The 19,935-nt window shown below is 48.9% G+C and overlaps 1 protein-coding gene across 4 annotated transcripts in view; it reads right to left on the bottom strand.

The window, feature by feature from the left end:
* Positions 1-19,935, bottom strand: part of TECR (trans-2,3-enoyl-CoA reductase) — a 164,197-nt gene that overhangs the window by 96,156 nt on the left and 48,106 nt on the right. For all 4 annotated transcript variants that reach the window (XM_063931729.1, XM_063931730.1, XM_063931728.1 and 1 more), the window contains one exon: positions 4,136-4,239. In XM_063931729.1, coding sequence (XP_063787799.1) covers positions 4,136-4,239 — 104 coding nt within the window. The remainder of the gene's footprint in view (positions 1-4,135; positions 4,240-19,935) is intronic.

The raw sequence follows: 19,935 nt of genomic DNA, 5'->3' as shown, positions 1-19,935 counted from the left end.
CACCCTCAGTGACTGCCGTGTGAAGTGTGCTGAGAGGAAAATGGCGCACAGCTGCAGTGCTGTGCGCTACCTTTAGAAGACTGAGGAGTCTTCTGCCGCCGATTCTGGACCTCTTCTTACTTCAGCATCTGCAAGGGGGCCGGCGGCAAGGCTCCGGTGACCATCCAGGCTGTACCTGTGATCGTCCCTCTGGAGCTGATGTCCAGTAGCCAAGAAGCCAATCCATCCTGCACGCAGGTGAGTTCACTTCTTCTCCCCTAAGTCCCTCGTTGCAGTGATCCTGTTGCCAGCAGGACTCACTGTAAAATAAAAAACCTAAGCTAAACTTTTCTAAGCAGCTCTTTAGGAGAGCCACCTAGATTGCACCCTTCTCGGCCGGGCACAAAAATCTAACTGGCTTGGAGGAGGGTCATAGGGGGAGGAGCCAGTGCACACCACCTGATCGGAAAGCTTTACTTTTGTGCCCTGTCTCCTGCGGAGCCGCTATTCCCCATGGTCCTTTCAGGAACCCCAGCATCCACTAGGACGATAGAGAAAAAGAGAAATAGCAATGCTCATACCAGAGTTGGTAAAAAGGGGGTTACAGATTTTATTTAACAATACATATAGGGAAATAAATGCAGGGAAAACCCTGCATAGCAGTTATAAAAAAAATTGAATAAAACTTGGATAAAAACGGCAAAGAGAGATGGTCAACTCTTGCAGAGAAAAACAAAAACAAACAATTTAAAAAGCAAAGAGTATCAAAAAAGTCCGGATAAGATAGCTACTCACACTCCTGTTTGTCGACGCGTTTCAGCCCACATCTGGGCCTTTATCAAGAGGGCAACGTTGTTTAACAACCTCTCCCTGGAAGGTGCTTTTATCAGCAGATCGTCCAGGCACGGTATTATGTTCACTCCTACTTGCGGAGGAGAAACATCATCTCTGCCATTACCTTGGTGAACACCTTCAGTGCCGTGGAGAGGCCAAATGGCAGGGCCTGTAACTGGTAGTGACAGTCCTGTAATGCAAACCTTAGATAAGCCTGATGAGGCGGCCAAATCGGAATATGAAGGTACGCATCCTTGACATCCAGAGACACCAGGAATTCCCCCTCCTCCAGACCTGAGATAAGCGCTCTCAAAGACTCCATCTTGAATTTGAACACCCGTAAGTACGGGTTCAGTGACTTGAGGTTTAAAATGGGCCTTACCAAACAGTCCGGTTTCGGTACTACAAACAGGTTGGAATAATAACCCTTGTTTTGCAGTTGAAGTGGAACTGGAACAATGACCGGAGTCTGTACCAGTTTTTGAATTGCTACCTGTAAAGTCATACTTGCTTCTTGAGAAGCTGGTAAGCCTGATTTGAAGAATCTGTGAGGTGGGAGTTCCTGAAACTCCAGTCTGTAGCCCTGGGCAATAAGATCTTTGACCCAGGGATTCTGGCCCAATGTTGCCCATATGTGACTGAAATATCTTTATCAGGCACCCACCTGCCTGTCTGTCTTCCAGGAAGTGTGGTCCACCGTCACGCTGAAGGCTTAGAGGAAGCAGAACCGGGAGTCTGTTCCTGTGAACCTGCAGTTGCAGGTTTTCTGGGTTTACCACTATTGCCTTTGAAGGCCGTAGGAGAACCTTTGGATTTACTTTTAAATTTTGCTGTCTGAAAGGACTGCAGTGTTGGAGCAGAGTAGGTTTTCCTAGCTGGGGGTGCTGCGGAAGAAAAGTATGTAGACTTACCCGCCGTAGCCTTTGATATCCATGTATCCAGTTCATCTCCAAAAAGGGACTCACCTGTGAATGGTAGGCTTTTCACACCTTTCCAGGAATCTGCATCCGCAGTCCACTGGCATAGCCACAAGCCCATGCATGATGACACTGCCAAGGCAGTGGTACGTGCGTTGAGCAAACCAATTTCCTTTATGGCCTCCACCATAAAATTAGCAGAGTCCTGTATATGCTGTAGGAGTAAAACGATCTCTCCCCTGGATAAGGAATCTAACCCGTCAATTAGATTACCTGACCATTTAGCAATGGCTCTAGTTATCCACGCACAAGCAATAGTGGGTCTCTGGGCCACCCCAGCAGCTGTGTACAGGGATTAGACAGTGGTCTCAATTTTGCAGTCAGCCGTGTCCTTTAAAGAGGCTGCCCCAGGGACAGGTAAGACAATCTTACATGACAACTGAGATACCGATGCGTCAACAATTGGTGGATTTTCCCACTTTTTCCTATCATCCTGAGGAAACGAGACGGATGTAACCTTTTAGGAATCTGAAACTTCTTGTCCGGATTAACCCAAGTTTCTTCAAATAGAGAATTTAACTCCTTTGATGCAGGGAAAGTAGCAGAAGATTTCTTTTTCACATTAAAATAAGATTCCTTATACACCTCCGCCACCTTGTCAGGAATGTGCAGGACTTCTCTAACAGCTTCTATCAGGGCCTGTATTCCTTGTGACAGGGCTGCATCCCCCCCACTAGAGTCCACTTCACCCTCCTCTGCGGCTGATACATCATCAGCAGTGTCAGCTTGCAAGATTTGGGCCAGAGTACGCTTTTGTGGACAAATGGCAGGGGTTTGAGATCATCCCCTTTAATGAATCCAACCATGCAGGTTCGGACCCACTAGCCTGAGAAGGTGTACTATCCTGGGTACACTGTAGTGATTCCCCTGGGGAAGACAAACATTCTGCTGTGCAGGAAACACACTCCCGTGACATGATAATGTGAAGGGACACACACACTCACACACAGTAAAGGTGAAAGCAGAGTTAACCCACACAGAGCCCGCAGGGAGACACAGAGAAGATGGAGCCAGCCACACCGCACCCTTTATGCTAAAGCCAAGCTCAGCTAAGTCGCAAAATAAGCTCCTTAATAGGGCTTATTATCTTAACACCGCTCCCCCCCTTAATATGACCCCCTGGTACCGCTGAGGAAACGTGGAGTCTTTGTAGAGGAGCTGCACTTCCCTGCAAGTCCTGTCAGTGTGAGCTGCAGAGGGAAAATGGCGCTGGTGAGCTGCTGGATCCGCTCATAGTGAAGCCCCGCCCCTGTAATGACGCACAGTCTTCCCGGTTTATTTATACTGGCCGAGGTGTCTTTGCGGCTTAAAAGCGGGTTAGAACCCCTGTAAGCCATTTGCCAGTGTAGGGTAACATTAAAAAGCTCAGCTTGCCTCTCACAGCGTAAACACACACGCATACAGCATGTTGTACGAAGCCTGGAGACGCAGCCTGCATGTCAGTGCTGCGTTCCACATCCTGATGCCGCCATTACAGCCGGCGACCCGCTAACCGAGACGCTGGCCACCTACTCAACACTCTTCTTACTTCTGGCTCTGTTAGGGGTGGCGGCGTGCTGCAGGACTGTACGCTCGCCGTGGTGGGGCTTGCGAATAGGTGCCTCAGGAGCTCAGTGTCCTGCCACGGGGAACGGGACCATTTACCCTATAGGAGGTTGGGCTGTTCCCCTCCCTTCCCCCTAAGTCCCACGAAGCAGACAGCCTGGTGCCAACCAGCCCTGTCTGAAAACAACAAATTAGAAAATAAATGCAGAAAACTCTTGAGGAGCTTCCTTCAGCGTGACCGGCTCCTCCGGGCACATTTTCTAAACTGAGTCTGGTAGGAGGGCATAGAGGGAGGAGCTAGTGCTCATTATTGGTTTCTTAATGTGGGTACACACTAATAGATATATCTGCAGATCAATTGATCTGCAGATATATCTATGGACGGATCGGGCAGTGTGCTGTGCATACACACTGCCCGATCCGTCGGGGACTGACGTCATGAACTGGGCGGGCGTGTACACACGCCCGCCCAGTTCAGTTGTCAATCACCGCCGGCCACCGCAGCATGTGTACGGGCCACTTCGTACACACACAGCGACGCGCCAATATATCGGTAGATATATTGGCCGTCGGCTGTGCTGCGCGGCCGACGCGATGCGTCTGTGAACGATGGAGTTCACAGACGTAAAGCAGGCCTGGGCAACATGTGGATCTCCAGCTGTGGTGAACTACAAGTCCCAGCATGCCCTGTTTTGCTATTAAGGAATGCGGTGAGGTGTAGTTGGTGAGCCACAGGTTGACCAGGCCTGTTATAAAGTAAAATCTGTAACGACAGTAAAACGCATGGTGCATATACTCACTGTGACCCAGCTGATTTGTGCTCCCAGGTCTCTGAAGTACAGAGTTGCTGTTGTTCCCACTGGCAAATTCTGCAGGATGTCCTCATCTTTCAGTGACCTTCCCTCTGTAATACACAGGTCAAACATGTTCAGAAATGATACAAACAATACAACATGTGTGAAATATATATATATATATTACACACCGTAATTTCACTAGTATAACATACACAGAACCTGGGAATGGAAAAAATAGGATTTTAATACCTACCGGTAAATCCTTTTCTCTTAGTCCGTAGAGGATGCTGTGGATGCTTCAAGAACCATGGGGTATAGAAGGGATCCGCAGGAGACATGGGCACATTAAGACTTTAAAAGGGGTGTGAACTGGCTCCTTACTCTATGCCCCTCCTCCAGACTCCAGCTATAGGAACTGTGCCCAGGGAGACAGACATTTAGAGGAAAAGGATTTATTTAATTTTTAAACTAAGATGAGATACATACCAGCTCACACCTCAAACACACCGTACAACATGGCATTCAACAACAACGCATGCAACGGCATGACTAACATCAGCCACAGACTGACTGAACTCAACACAACATGTGTGTAACCATAACCAAAAACTGCAGATACAGCCCGCACTGGGATGGGCGCCCAGCATCCTCTACGGACTAAGAGAAAAGGATTTAATGGTAGGTATTAAAATCCTATTTTCTCATACGTCCTAGAGGATGCTGGGGATGCTTCAAGAACCATGGGGTTTACACCACAGCTCTAGAACGGGCGGGAGAGTGCGGATGACTCTGCAGCACCGATTGACCAAACAAGAGGTCCTCCTCAGCCAGGGTATCAAACTTGTAAAACTTTGCAAAAGTGTTTGATCCCGACCAAGTAGCAGCTCGGCAAAGCTGTAATGCCGAGACCCCTCGGGCAGCCGCCCAGGATGAGCCCACCTTTCTGGTAGAATGGTCTTTTACTGATTTCGGTAACGGCAAGCCTGCCGTAGAATGAGCCTGCTGAATCGTAATACAGATCCAGCGCGCAATAGTCTGCTTGGAAGCAGGAGCCCCAATCTTGTTGGGAGCCCACAGGACAAACAGAGCCTCTGTTTTCCTAATCTGCGCCGTTCTGGCGACATAGATTTTCAAAGCTCTGACTACATTGAGAGACTTCGATTCCGCCAAGGCGTCAGTAGCCACTGGCACCACAAAAGGCTGGTTTACGTGAAACGATGAAACCACTTTTGGCAGAAATTGCTGACAAGTTCTCAACTCCGCTCTATCAGCATGGAAGATTAAATAGGGGCTTTTGTGAGACAAAGCCGCCAACTCCGATACCCGCCTTGCGGATGCCAAGGCAAACAACATGACTACTTTCCAAGTAAGGAATTTTAACTCAACCTTATGCAAAGGTTCAAACCAATGAGATTGCAGGAACTGCAACACCACATTCAGATCCCATGGTGCCACTGGGGGCACAAAGGGAGGTTGGATGTGTAGTACACCTTTCACGAAGGTCTGAACTTCTGGAAGGGAGGCCAATTCTTTCTGAAAGAAAATTGATAAGGCCGAAATTTGTACTTTAATTGAGCACAACTTTAGGCCCGCATCCATACCTGCTTGCAAAAAATGGAGCAAACGCCCCAGCTGAAATTCCTCCATAGGAGTCTGCTTGGATTCACACCAACACACATATTTCCTCCAAATACGGTGGTAATGCTTTGCCGTTACTTATTTTCTAGCCTGAAGAAGTGTGGGAATGACTTCATAGAGAATACCCTTCCGGGCTAGGATTTGGCGTTCAACCGCCATGCCGTCAAATGTAGCCGCGGTAAGTCTTGATACAGGCACGGTCCTTGTTGTAACAGGTCCTCCCGTAGAGGAAGAGGCCAGGGATCTTCTATGAGCAATTCCTGAAGATCTGGATACCAGGCCCTCCTTGGCCAATCTGGAACAATGAGTATCGCCTGAACCCTTGTTCTTCTTATCATCTTTATCACCTTTGGAATGAGTGGAAGTGTCACTATGGCATCCACCGCTATCGCTTGAGGGTCCCTTGACCTGGAACAATATCTCTGAAGTTTCTTGTTGAGTCGGGACGCCATCATGTCTATTTGAGGAATTCCCCAACGACTTGTCACTTCTGCAAAGACCTCTAGATGAAGACCCCACTCTCCTGGATGGAGATCGTGTCTGCAGAAGAAGTCTGCTTCCCAGTTGCCCACTCCTGGAATGAAGACCGCTGACAGAGCGCTTGCATGTCTCTCCGCCCAGCAAAGAACTTTCGTGGCCTCAGCCATTGCCACTCTGCTCTTGTTCCACCCTGGTGGTTTATGTACGCCACTGCTGTTATGTTGTCTGACTGAATCAAGACGGGCAGACCGCGAAGAAGATGTTTATGTGCAGACAAGCTTCCTGGCTTGACCATTTTCCCTGAAAATTTCTCCCCTGTGTGACTGCTCCCCAGCCTCGGAGACTTGCATCTGTGGTCACCAGGATCTAATCCTGAATCCCGAACCTGCGTCCCTCCAGAAGGTGAGAACTGTGCAGCCACCACAGAAGGGAGATCCTGGTCCTGGAAGATAGGAATATTTTCCGGTGCATGTCCAGGTGAAACCCGGACCACTTGTCCAGCAGGTCCCACTGAAACACCCTGGCATGGAACCTGCCATACTGAATGGCCTCGTAGGCCGCCACCTTCTTCCCCAGCAACCGAGTGCATTGAAGAAACTACACTCTTGCTGGTTTCAGAATCTGTTTTACCATGTTCTGTATTTCCAGAGCCTTTTCCACTGGAAGAAAAACTCTCTGTAATTCTGTATCCAGAATCATACCCAAGAACGACAGCTGTGTCGTCGGAACCAACTGTGATTTTGGCAAGTTTAGGAGCCAACCATGTTGTTGCAGAATCGTCAGAGAGAGTGCAACGTTTTTCAGCAATTGTTCCTTGGATCTCGCCTTTATGAGGAGATCGTCCAAGTACGGGATAATTGTGACTCCCTGCTTGCGCAGGATAACCATCATTTCCGCCATTACCTTGGTGAAAATCCTCAGAGCCGTGGACAGACCAAACGGCAACGTCTGAAATTGGTAATAATAATCCTGAACAGCAAACCTCAGGTAAGCCTGATGCAGAGGATATATGGGGACGTGTAAGTAGGCATCCTTTATGTCGACCGACACCATAAAATCCCCCTCCTCCAGACTGCAGATCACTGTTCGGAGAGATTCCATCTTGAATTTAATTTTTTTTAGAAAGAAATTGAGGGATTTTAGGTTCAGAATCGGTCTGACCGAGCCATCTGGCTTCGGTACCACGAACAGACACCCTCCACCTGTTGTGACGGGGGTACCGTGACAATGACTTGATTTTGACACAGCTTTAGTATCGCAGCGCATACAACCTCCCTTTCTGGAAGAGAAGCTGGCAAGGCCGATTTGAAAAATCGGTGAGGGGGCACGTCTTGAAACTCTAATTTGTACCCTTGGGTCTACTATTTCTAATATCCAAGGATCCAGGTCCAAGCGAACCCAGACCTGACTGAAGAGTTTGAGACGTGCCCCCACTGGTGCGGACTCCCGCAGAGGAGCCCCAGCGTCATGCGGTGGATTTGGTAGAAGCCGGAGAGGACTTCTGTTCTTGGGAACTTGCCACAGCCTGTGACCTTTTTCCCCTTCCTCTTCCTCTCGCAGCAAGGGAGGAGGATCCTCGTCCTTTTTTGTATTTATTGGCCCAAAAGGACTGCATCTGATAGTGGGGCGTTTTCTTTTGTTGTGCGGGAACATAAGGTAAAAATGACGACTTACCTGCGGTAGCCATAGATACCAGGTCAGTGAGGCCGTCACCAAACAAGACACTACCGTTAAACGGCAGAGACTCCATAGCCTTCTTCGAGTCAGCATCAGCATTCCATTGATGAATCCACAATGCCCTCCTGGCCGAGACTGCCATGGCATTGGCCCTTGATCCTAAAAAGCCAATATCCCTTGCAGCTTCTTTTAAATATGCTGCAGCGTCCCTGATATGACCCAGAGTCAAAAGCACGTTATCCCTGTCCAGGGTATCTATCTCAGATGACAAGTTATCTGCCCACTTTTCAATAGCACTACTCACCCATGCCGAAGCAACGGCAGGCCTGAGTAGCGAATCTGTAGTGACATAAATGGATTTTAGTGTATTTTCCTGCTTACGATCCGCAGGATCCTTTAGGGCTGCCGTGTCAGGAGACGGAAGCGCCACCTTCTTGGACAGACGCGACAGAGCTTTGTCCACTGTGGGGGTTGACTCCCACTTTTCCCTGTCCCCAGAAGGGAACGGATATGCCACTGGAATTCTTTTGGGAACCTGTATCTTCTTGTCAGGATTTTCCCAAGCCTTTTCAAAAAGAGCGTTCAGTTCATGAGAGGGAGGAAACGTTACCTCAGGTTTCTTTCCTTTAAACATACAGACCCTTGTATCAGGAACAGCAGGGTCCTCAGTGATATGTAATACGTCTTTTATTGCCACAATCATGTACTGAATGCTCTTAGCCAGTTTAGGATTCAATCTGGCATCACTATAGTCGACACTGGAATCAGAGTCCGTGTCGGTATCTGTATCTGCTATCTGGGTAAATGCACGTTTCTGTGACCCCGAAGGGGTCTGAGCTTGTGACAATGCATCCTCCATGGATTTCCTCCATGTCTGGTTCTTGGACTCTGATTTATCTAATCTCTTTGTCAACCGAGCCATATTTGCATTCAAAACACTCAACATATTTACCCACTCAGCAGTCGGTGGTGCCGACAGGGTCACTCCCACTGCTTTTTCTGTCCCCACTCCGGCTTCCTCCTGGGAAGAGCACTCAGCCTCAGACATGTCGACACACACGTACCAACACCCACAATCACACTGGGCTATAGGGGACAGACCCACAGCAAAGCCTGTTAGAGAGACCCAGAGGGAGTTTGCCAGCTCACAACCCAGCGCCTATCCCGGTACTGAAACTTAATATACAATGCCTCAGACCTGTTAGCGCTTTTATAATAAAGGTATTAGCACCAAATCTACTGTGCCCACCCACCTCCCCCCCGTTTTGCACCCTGTTACTTGTACAGCAGAGTGGAGGTCAGGGCCAGCGTCTCTGCAGCTTCTGTGAAGAGAAAATGGCGCTGATCAGAGCTGTGGGGGCTAAGCCACGCCCCCTCACCGGCGCGCTTCAGTCCCGCTCATTTTAACATTTTTATACTGGCGTGGGTCAATATTGAGTGCCTAGGCACTTTTCATATAACTTTTGCCAGTTACTGTCAGGCCCCCCCCCCCCCCCCCTGTGCCCTGCAACCTGTCAGTGCCGCTGTGTGTTTGGGAGCATGGCGCGCTGCGCGGTACCTCAAGACCTGAAGTCTTCTGCCGTCACTGAAGTCTTCGTTTCTTCTTTTACTCACCCGGCTTCTTTTTTTCTGGCTCTGCAAGGGGGGGTGACGGCGCGGCTCAGGGAACGAGCAGCTAGGCACACCAAGTGATCGAACCCTCTGGAGCCAATGGTGTCCAGTAGCCTAAGAAGCAGAGCCTTTGAACTCACAGAAGTAGGTCTGCTTCTCTCTGCTCAATCCCTCGAAACAGGGAGCCTGTTGCCAGCAGAGCTCCCTGAACATAAAAAACCTAACATAAGTATTTTTTCAGAGAAACTCAGTAAAACTCCCCTGTGTGACCAGTCTCCCTGGGCACATAATCTAACTGGAGTCTGGAGGAGGGGCATAGAGGGAGGAGCCAGTTAAAACCCTTTTTAAAGTCTTAAGGTGCCCATGTCTCCAGCGAGACTATGAGAAAATAAGATTTTACTTACCGGTAAATCTATTTCTCGTAGTCCGTAGAGGCTGCTGGGGACTCCGTAAGGACCATGGGGATAGACGGGCTCCGCAGGAGACATGGGCACTTTAAGAAAGAATTTAGTTCCTGGTGTGCACTGGCTCCTCCCTCTATGCCCCTCCTCCAGACCTCAGTTAGAGAAACTGTGCCCAGAGGAGATGGACAGTACAAGGAAAGGATTTTGTTAATCCAAGGGCAAGATTCATACCAGCCACACCAATCACACCGTATAACTTGTGATAACTACCCAGTTAACAGTATGAAAACAACATATCATCAGTGCAAGACTGATGCAACTATAACGTAACCCTTATTGAAGCAATAACTATATACAAGTATTGCAGAAAAAGTCCGCACTTGGGACGGGCGCCCAGCATCCTCTATGGACTACGAGAAATAGATTTACCGGTAAGTAAAATTTTATTTTCTCTAACGTCCTAGAGGATGCTGGGGACTCCGTAAGGACCATGGGGATTATACCAAAGCTCCCAAACGGGCGGGAGAGTGCGGATGACTCTGCAGCACCGATTGAGCAAACATGAGGTCCTCCTATAGGTTTGATACCCTGGCTGAGAATTTTTGCAAAAGTGTTTGAAACCGACCAAGTAGCAGCTCGACACAGCTGTAGTGCCGAGACCCCCCGGGCAGCCGCCCAAGAAGAGCCCACCTTCTTAGTGGAATGGGCCTTGACCGATTTTGGTAACGGCAATCCAGCCGTAGAATGCGCTTGCTGAATCGTGTTACAAATCCAGCGAGCAATAGTTTGCTTTGAAGCAAGGGCACCAATCTTATTGGATGCATACAGGACAAACAGCGCTTCAGTTTTCCCGACTCTAGCCGTTCTGGCCACGTAAATTTTCAATGCCCTGACCACATCAAGTAACTCGGAATCCTCCAAGTCACGTGCAGCCACAGGCACCACAATAGGTTGGTTCATATGAAAAGATGATACCACTTTCGGCAGAAATTGTGAACGGGTCCGCAATTCTGCTCTATCCATATGGAAAACCAGATAGGGGCTTTTATGTGACAAAGCCGCTAATTCTGACACACGTCTAGCCGAAGCCAAGGCTAATAGCATGACCATCTTCCACGTGAGATATTTTAACTCCGCCGTTTTAAGTGGTTCAAACCAGTGTGACTTTAGGAAACTTAACACCACGTTAAGATCCCAAGGTGCCACCAGAGGCACAAAAGGAGGCTGAATACGCAGCACTCCTTTTATAAACGTCTGAACTTCTGGTAGAGAAGCCAACTGTTTTTGAAAGAAAATGGATAGGGACGAAATCAGAACCTTAATGGAGCCTAAGTTTTAGGCCCAAATTCACTCCAGTTTGTAGGAAGTGAAGGAAACGGCCCAGATGGAATTCTTCCGTAGGAGCATTCCTGGCCTCACACCAAGAAACATATTTTCGCCATATACGGTGATAATGTTAAGATGTCACATCCTTCCTAGCCTTTATCAGCGTAGGAATGACCTCATCCGGAATGCCTTTTTCCGCTAGGAACCGGCGTTCAACCGCCATGCCGTCAAACGCAGCCTCGGTAAGTCTTGGAACAGACATGGGCCCTGTTGCAACAGGTCCGGCCTTAGAGGAAGAGGCCACGGATTTTCTGTAAGCATTTCCTGCAGATCCGGATAGCAGATCCTTCTTGGTCAATCTGGAACAATGAGGATTGTTCTCACTCCTCCTTTTTCTTATTATTCTCAACTCTTGGGTATGCGAGGAAGAGGAGGAAATACATAGACTGACTGGAACACCCACGGTGTCACTAGGGCGTCTACCGCTACTGCCTGAGGGTCTCTTGACCAGGCGCAATAACTCAGCAGCTTTTTGTTGAGGCGGGACGCCATCCTGTCTATCTGTGGCAGTCCCCACCGAACTGCAATTTGTGCGAAGACTTCCTGATGAAGTCTCCACTCTCCAGGACGTATGTCTGGTGAGGAAGTCTGCTTCCCAGTTGTTCACTTCCGGAATGAACACTGTTGACAGTGCTCTTACATGATTCTTCGCCCAGCGAAGAATTCTGGTGGCTTTCGCCATCGCCACTCTGCTCCTTGTGCCGCCTTGGCGGTTTACATGAGCTACTGCGGTGACGTTGTCTGACTGGATCAGAACCGGTTGGTCGCGAAGAAAGGTCTCCGCTTGACATAGGGCGTTGTATATGGCCCTTAGTTCCAATATGTTGATGTGAAGACAAGTCTCTTGACTTGACCAAAGACCTTGGAAATTTCTTCCCTGTGTGACTGCTCCCCAGCCTCGGAGGCTCGCGTCCGTGGTCACCAGGATCTAGTCCTGAATGCCGAATCTGCGGCCCTCTAGAAGGTGAGCACTCTGCAGCCACCACAGGAGAGATACCCTGGCCCTGGGGGATAGGGTGATCAACTGATGAATCTGTAGATGTGACCCGGACCACTTGTCCAGTAGGTCCCATTGGAAAGTCCTTGCATGGAACCTGCTGAAGGGAATGTTTTTCCCAGGACTCGAGTGCAGTGATGCACGGACACCTGTCTTGGTTTCAATAGGTCCCTGACTAGAGTCATGAGTTCCTGGGCCTTCTCTATCTGAAGGTAAACCCCCTTCTGGTCCATATCCAGAATCATACCCAAGAAGGGCAGACTAGTGATAGGAACCAACTGTGACTTCGGGATATTGAGAAACTAGCAGTGTTGCTGTGACACCTTCAGTGAAAGTGACACGCTGTTCAACAACTGCTCTTTTGATCTCGCCTTATAGGAGATCGTCCAAGTATGGGATAACTGTGACTCCTTGCTTGCATAGGAGCACCATCATTTCCGCCAATTACCCTGAAATTGGTAATGACAATACTGTACCGCAATTCTCAGGTACGCCTGATGGGGTGAATAAATGGGAACATGAAGGTATGCAGCCTTTATATCTAGATACACAATCAATTCTCCCCTTTCCAGGCTGGCCATGATCGCTCTGAGCGATTCCACTTTAATTTTGAACCTTTTCTAGTATAGGTTCAGAGGTTTTAATTTTAAATAGGTCTGACCGCACCGTACGTATTCGGGACTACAGCCAAGGTTGAGTAATAGCCCATTCCTTGTTGCAGGAGGAGAACCTTGAGCACCACCTGTTGGAGATACAATGTGTGAATTGTATTTAATATAACTCCCCTTCTGGGGGAGAAGCCGGTAGGTCCGATAAGGAAAAACCGGTGAGGAGGCACCTTTCGAATTCCCCTGTAACCCTGAGAACCATTTTTTTATTGCCCCGGGATCCACCTGTGAGTGAACTCAGATGTGACTGAAGAGTCGAAGACGTGCTCCCACTGGGGCGGACTCCCTTAGCGGAGCTCCAGCGTCATGCGTTGGATGTAGTAGAGGCCGGGGAGGACTTCTGTTCCTGGGAACTAGCTGTGCCCTGTACCCTTACCTCTGGTAAGAAAGGACGCTCCTCGTACTTTCTTGTTATTCTGCGACCGAAAGGACTGCATTTAATAATGTCGTGCTTTCTTAGGCTGTGAGGGAATATAAGGCAAAAGATCAGAATTACCAGCTATAGCTGTGGAGACCAGGTCCGAGAGCCCTTCTCCACATAATTCCTCAGCCTTGTAAGGTAAACCTTCCATATGCCTCTTTAGTCGGCATCACCTGTCCATTGCATGTTCCACAGGACACTTCTAGCAGAAATCTACATAGCGTTGACTCTAGAACCTAGTAGACTAATGTCTCTTTGGGCATGTTATATTATATATATATATATATATATATATATATATATATATATATATATATATATATATATATATATATATATAGTGCAATGGAGTCCGGCACTCCTCGTCCCTGCTGGGGACCTGCTCCGGTGCCCTCCTTAAGCTGTGTGAGCTCAGTATACGTGCAATGGAAGGCGGCACTCAGAGACTGTTATCAGGTGAAAAATAGGTGCTTTAATCGACGTTTGCTGTGTCTTGAGGAAGGGAGTACGTCTCCCGAAACGTCGATTAAAGCACCTATTTTTCACCTGATAACAGTCTCTGAGTGCCGCCTTCCATTGCACACACACACATATATATATATATATATATATATATATATATATATATATATATATATATATATATAATATCACAGAAAGAAGGCGGCACTCAGAGTCTCGAGAACTTGGTGAAAAACCGACCCGTATATATACACACACACACACACACATATACATATACTAGGGTCAATACCATGGTATCCTTATCTAGGGTTTCAATCTCCGCTGATAAGGTATCTGTCCACGCTGCTACAGCGCTATAAACCCATGCCGACACAATCGCCGGTCTGAGTAGTGTACCAGAATGTGTGTAAATGGATTTCAAAGTACTTTTACTGCAAGCTATCTGCAGGATCCCTGAGGATAGCTGTTAAGTCAGCGCTACCTTTTGGGTAAACGTGACAAGCTTTGTCCACCCTAGGGGAAGATTCCAATCGTATCCTGGCCCTAGTAGGGAAAGGATACTCCCTGAGAATTCTTTTTGGGAAGCTGCAGCTTCTTGTCTGGAGATTCCCGCTCTTTTTCTTCATGAGAGGAGGGAAATTTACTTCAGCTTTCTTCCCCTTAAACATGTGTACCCTCGTGTCAGAGACAGATGAGTCATCAGTGATATGCAAAACATCTTTTATTACAATAATCATATACCTGTATTGAATACTTTCCTGCCAGTTTTGGCTGTAACTTTGCATTATCGTAGTCGACACTGGAGTCAGACTCCGTGTCGATATCAGTGTCTATTATTTTGGATAGTGAGCATTGTGAGACTCTGAAGGTCTCTGCGACATAGGGACAGACCTGTGTAGATTCACTGTCTGTTCTCTAATCTTTTGTGCAATAAATTTACCTCAGCACTTTATTTCACATATCCAATCAGGTGTCGGCGTTGTCGACGGAGACACCACTCACACACACATTTGCTCCATCTCCTCCTTAGGAGAGCCTTTTACCTCAGACATGTCGACACGCACGTACCGACACACCACACACTCAGGGAATGCTCATCTGAAGATAATTCCCCCACAAGGCCCTTTGGAGAGACAGAGAGAGAGTATGCCAGCACACACCCCAGCGCTATATGACCCAGGAAAAAGGACAGCAATTTAATGTTTACCCAGTAGCGCTGTTATTATCTGCGCCGAATTATGTGCCCCCCCCCTCTTCTTTAAAACCCTCTCTTCTACCGTGGTATAAGCAGGGGAGAGTCCGGGGAGCTTCCTCTCAGCGGTGCTGTGGAGAAAAACATGGCACTGGTGAGTGCTGAGGGAAAAGCCCCGCCCCCTCGACGGCGGGCTTCTGTCCCGCTAAAAGTGTAAAATTGGCGGGGGCTCATCCATATATACAGTGTCCAGCTGTATATATGCTCATTTTGCCAAATAAGAGGTTTATATTGCTGCCCAGGGCGCCCCCTTCCTGCGCCCTGCACCCTTACAGTGACCGGAGTATGTGAGGTGTGTGGGAGCACTGCAGCTGTGCGTTACCTCAGTGAAGATCATGAAGTCTTCTGCCGCCTGTGAAGTCTTCTTTGCTTCTCATACTCACCCGGCTTCTATCTTCCGGCTCTGCGAGGGGGACGGCGGCGCGGCTCCGGGACGGACGGCGAGGGTGAGATCCTGCGTACCAATCCCTCTGGAGCTAATGGTGTCCAGTAGCCTAAGTAGCAGGACCTAGCTTCAGAGAGTAGGGCTGCTTCTCTCCCCTCAGTCCCACGATGCAGGGAGTCTGTTGCCAGCAGAGCTCCCTGAAAATAAAAAACCTTACAAAATACTTTCTATCAGTAAACTCAGGAGAGCTCACTGAAAAGCACCCAGCTCGTCTGGGCACAGTATCAAACTGAGGTCTGGAGGAGGGGCATAGAGGGAGGAGCCAGTGCACACCAGGAACTAAATTCTTTCTTAAAGTGCCCATGTCTCCTGCGGAGCCAGTCTATCCCCATGGTCCTTACGGAGTCCCCAGCATCCTCTGGGACGTTAGAGAAATAGGATTTTAATTACCTACCGGTAAATCCTTTTCTCGTAGTCCGTAGAGGATGCTGGGGTCCACTTTAGTACCATGGGGTATAGATGGGTCCACTAGGAGCCACTGGTACTTTAAGAGTTTGAGAGTGTGGGCTGGCTCCTCCCTCTATGCCCCTCCTACCAGACTCAGTCTACAAACTGTGCCCGAGGAGACGGACAACTTCGAGAGAAGGATTTTACACAGATAGTGGCGAGATTCACACCAGCTCACACATACAAGGCAAACCAAGCTAACCAGCTTGAAAAATCAGCAACGGCTGAACAAGATTACTTAACCAAGTAACAAAACAGTACTTAACCAAGAACGAAGCAGTACTGAATTAAACAACCACTGCAGGATCACAAAGGGCTGGGCGGGCGCCCAGCATCCTCAACGGCAGTGTTTTTCAACCACTGTGCCGTAGCACACTAGTGTGCCCTGAGCAGTCTCCAGGTGTGCCGCCATAGAAGCACAGCCAGGCCCGTCAGTGTTTTGACGCTACTGAGGCCCTGGAACGATCAATACTGGTGGGTTTAGTGGTTGCAGAGACAGTTCTTATTTTGGACCCGGGCAGTGTTGGACTCTTCTGGCTTTCTCAGATGTGGCTCCGGCGTTACCTATGGAGAAGCTGCAACATGACATCCTAGGACACGCAACTGCACCATGCATCACCATTATATTTGAATGTGCCTTGGCAATACTTAAAACTTGTTCAGTGTGCCGCGAGTTGTAAAAGGTTGAAAATCTCTGCTCTACGGACGAGAAAAGGATTTACCAGTAGGTAATTAAAATCCTATTTTCTCTTACGTCCTATAGGATGCTGGGGTCCACATTAGTACCATGGGGATGTACCAAAGCTCCCAGAAAGGGAGGGAGAGTGCGGAGGCTCCTGCAGAACGGATTGGCCTCCTGAGGACCTGAAGTTTGGTCAAAGTATCGAACTTGTAAAACATAGCAAACGTGTTCAACCCAGACCAAGTAGCCGCTCGGCAAAGCTGTTAAGCCGAGACACCCCGGGCAGCCGCCCAGGAAGAACCCACCTTACGAGTAGAGTGGGCCTTAACAGATATAGGACACGGCAATCCTGCCGTAGAATACGCATGCTGGATAGTGAACCTGATCCAGTGAGATATAGTCTGCTTAGAAGCAGGACACCCAAGTTGCTTGGGATCATACAGGACAAACAGAGTTTGATTTTCTGTGACGAGCAATCCTCTTCACATATATTTTCAGAGCCCTTACAACATCCAAGGACTTTGATGAAATTGAGGAGTCAGTAGCCACTGGCACCACAATAGGTTGATTGACATGAAATGCCGACACAATCTTCGGAAGGAACTGCTGACGTGTCCGGAGTTCAGCCTGATCTTCATGGAAGATCAAGTAGGAGCTCTTACAAGACAAAGCCCCCCAACTCCGACACACGTCTAGCAGAAGCTAAGGCCAACAAAGTGACAGCCTTCCACGTGAGAAACTTGACCTCCGGGAGAGGCTCGAACCAATCCCATTGGAGGAACTGCAACACCACGTAAAGATCCCAGGGTGCCGTAGGTGGCACAAAGGGAGGTTTGATGTGCAGAACCCCTTTCAAGAAAGTCTGAACCTCAGGGAGGGAAGCCAGTTGTTTCTGGAAGAAAATGGATAGGGCCGAAATATGGACCTTCACGGATCCCAACCTCAGGCCCATATCCACACCCACTTGTAGGAAGAGGAGAAACCGACCCAGTTGAAACTCCACCATAGGAAACTTCTTGGGTTCACACCAAGAGACATTCCTTTTCCAAATGCGATGATAATGCATTTCGGAGCCAATATCTGGCGTTCAACTTCCATGCCGTCAAACGTAGCCGCGGTAAGTCTTGATAAGCGAATGACCCCTGTTGCAGTAGGTCCTCCCGAAGAGGAAGAGGCCTCGGATCTTCCAGCAGAAGACCCAGAAGATCCGCGTACCAAGCCTGTCTTGGCCAGTCCAGAGCAATGAGGATTGCCTGAACTCTTGTTCTCCTTATGAGTTTTAGAACTCTTGGAATGAGTGAAAGTGGAGGAAACACGTACACCGACTGGAACACCCACGGAGTCACCAGGGCGTCCACCGCCACGGCTTGCGGGTCCCTTGACCTGGAACAATACCTCTGAAGTTGATTGTTGAGACGGGAGGCCATCACGTCTTTTTGAGGTACACCCCAAAGATCTATCACCTCCGTGAACACCTCCGGATGGAGTCCCCACTCTCCTGGATGGAGATCGTGTCTGCTGAGGAAGTCCGCTTCCCAGTTGTCTACTCCCAAAATGAAGATTGCCGACAGCGCCAACGTGTGCTTTTCTGCCCAGAGGATGATTCTTGTTACCTCTGACAGTGCAGCTCTGCTCTTCGTTCCGCCCTGTTGATTTATGTAGGCCACCGTCGTTACATTGTCCGACTGCACTTGAATGGCTCGATCTCGCAGAAGATGAGCCGCTTGGAGAAGACAGTTGTAGACGGCTCTTAGTTCCAGAATGTTTATTTGAAGACTGGATTCCAGGCTTGACCACCTTCCTTGGAAGGTATCACCCTGAGTGACTGCACCCCAGCCCCTGAGACTTGCATCCGTGGTAAGAAGGACCCAGTCCTGAATCCCGTACCTGCGGCCCTCCAGAAGGTGAGGCATTTGCAGCCACCAGAGGAGTGAATCCTGGCTTTCGGCAACAGACGTATCCTCTGGTGCATGTGTAGGTGAGATCCCGACCATTTGTCTAGGAGATCAAGTTGAAAGGACCGAGCATGAAACCTTCCGTACTGTAGAGCCTCGTAGGAGGCAACCATCTTCCTCAGAAGACGAATGCATTGATGAACAGATACCCGGGTTGGCTTCAGGACATCCCAGACCATCGTTTGAATCACCAAAGCTTTCTCCTCCGGCAGAAACACCCTCCGCACTTCCGTGTCGAGGATCATCCCCAGAAAAGAATCTCCTTGTCGGCTCCAAATGTGACTTTGGAAGGTTCAGGATCCAACCGTGTTCCCTGAGCAGATGAGTCGTGAGAACAATGGACTGCAACAACGTCCCCCGGGACGATGCCTTTATCAGCAGATCGTCCAGATATGGGATTATGTTCACCCCCTGTCTGCGGAGGAGAACCATCATCTCCGCCATCACTTGGTGAACACCCTAGGTGCTGTGGAGAGGGAGAATGGCAGTGCCTGAAATTGATAGTGACTGTTAACAGTGCAAATCTGAGATAAGCCTGGTGCGGCGGCCAAATCGGAATGTGGAGGTACGCATCCTTGATATCCAGGGATACCAGAAACTCTCCCTCCTCCAGACCTGAAATCGCTGTTCTGAGAGACTCCATTTTGAATTTGAACACCCTCAGATAAGGGTTCAACGATTTCAAGTTCAAAATTGGTCTGACCGAACCATCCGGTTTTGGTACCACGAAAAGGTTTGAATAATTACCCTTGTTTTGCAAATGAGGTGGAACTGACCTAAGACTTTTCCAATTTTAGGATGGCTTCCTGTCGGATAGCCCTGTCTGTCAGCAAAGCTGGCAAGCCTGATTTGAAGAATCGGTGAGGCGGGAGTTCTTGAAACTCCAGTCTGTACCCAGGGATCCAGGCCGGACGACACCCAGACGTGTCTGAAACGTCTGAGTCTCGCACCCACCAGGCCTTCCTCCAGGCTGTGCGGTCCACCGTCATGCTCAGGATTTTGAGGAACCAGAAGAAGTTTTCTGGTCCTGGGAGCCTGCTCGATTTTGCACGACCACCTCTAAAGAAAGTGGTAGGAGGCTTGGTCTTTATTGCCTTAGCGGTCCGAAAGGAATGCGACACAGCTGAAGAAAATAGTTTCTTCGTAGAAGGTGTAGCAGAGGGAAGAAAAGGTGACTTACCGTGGAAATCCACGCATCCCCAAATAGAGCCTGACCTGTGTAGGGTAGGTTCTCCACACTTCTCCTGGATTCCGCGTCTGCAGACCATTGGCACA

The sequence above is a fragment of the Pseudophryne corroboree genome, chromosome 6 (assembly GCF_028390025.1).
Source record: "Pseudophryne corroboree isolate aPseCor3 chromosome 6, aPseCor3.hap2, whole genome shotgun sequence".
Taxonomy (NCBI): Eukaryota; Metazoa; Chordata; class Amphibia; order Anura; family Myobatrachidae; genus Pseudophryne; species Pseudophryne corroboree.
This window is presented reverse-complemented; position numbering and strand designations above follow the sequence as displayed.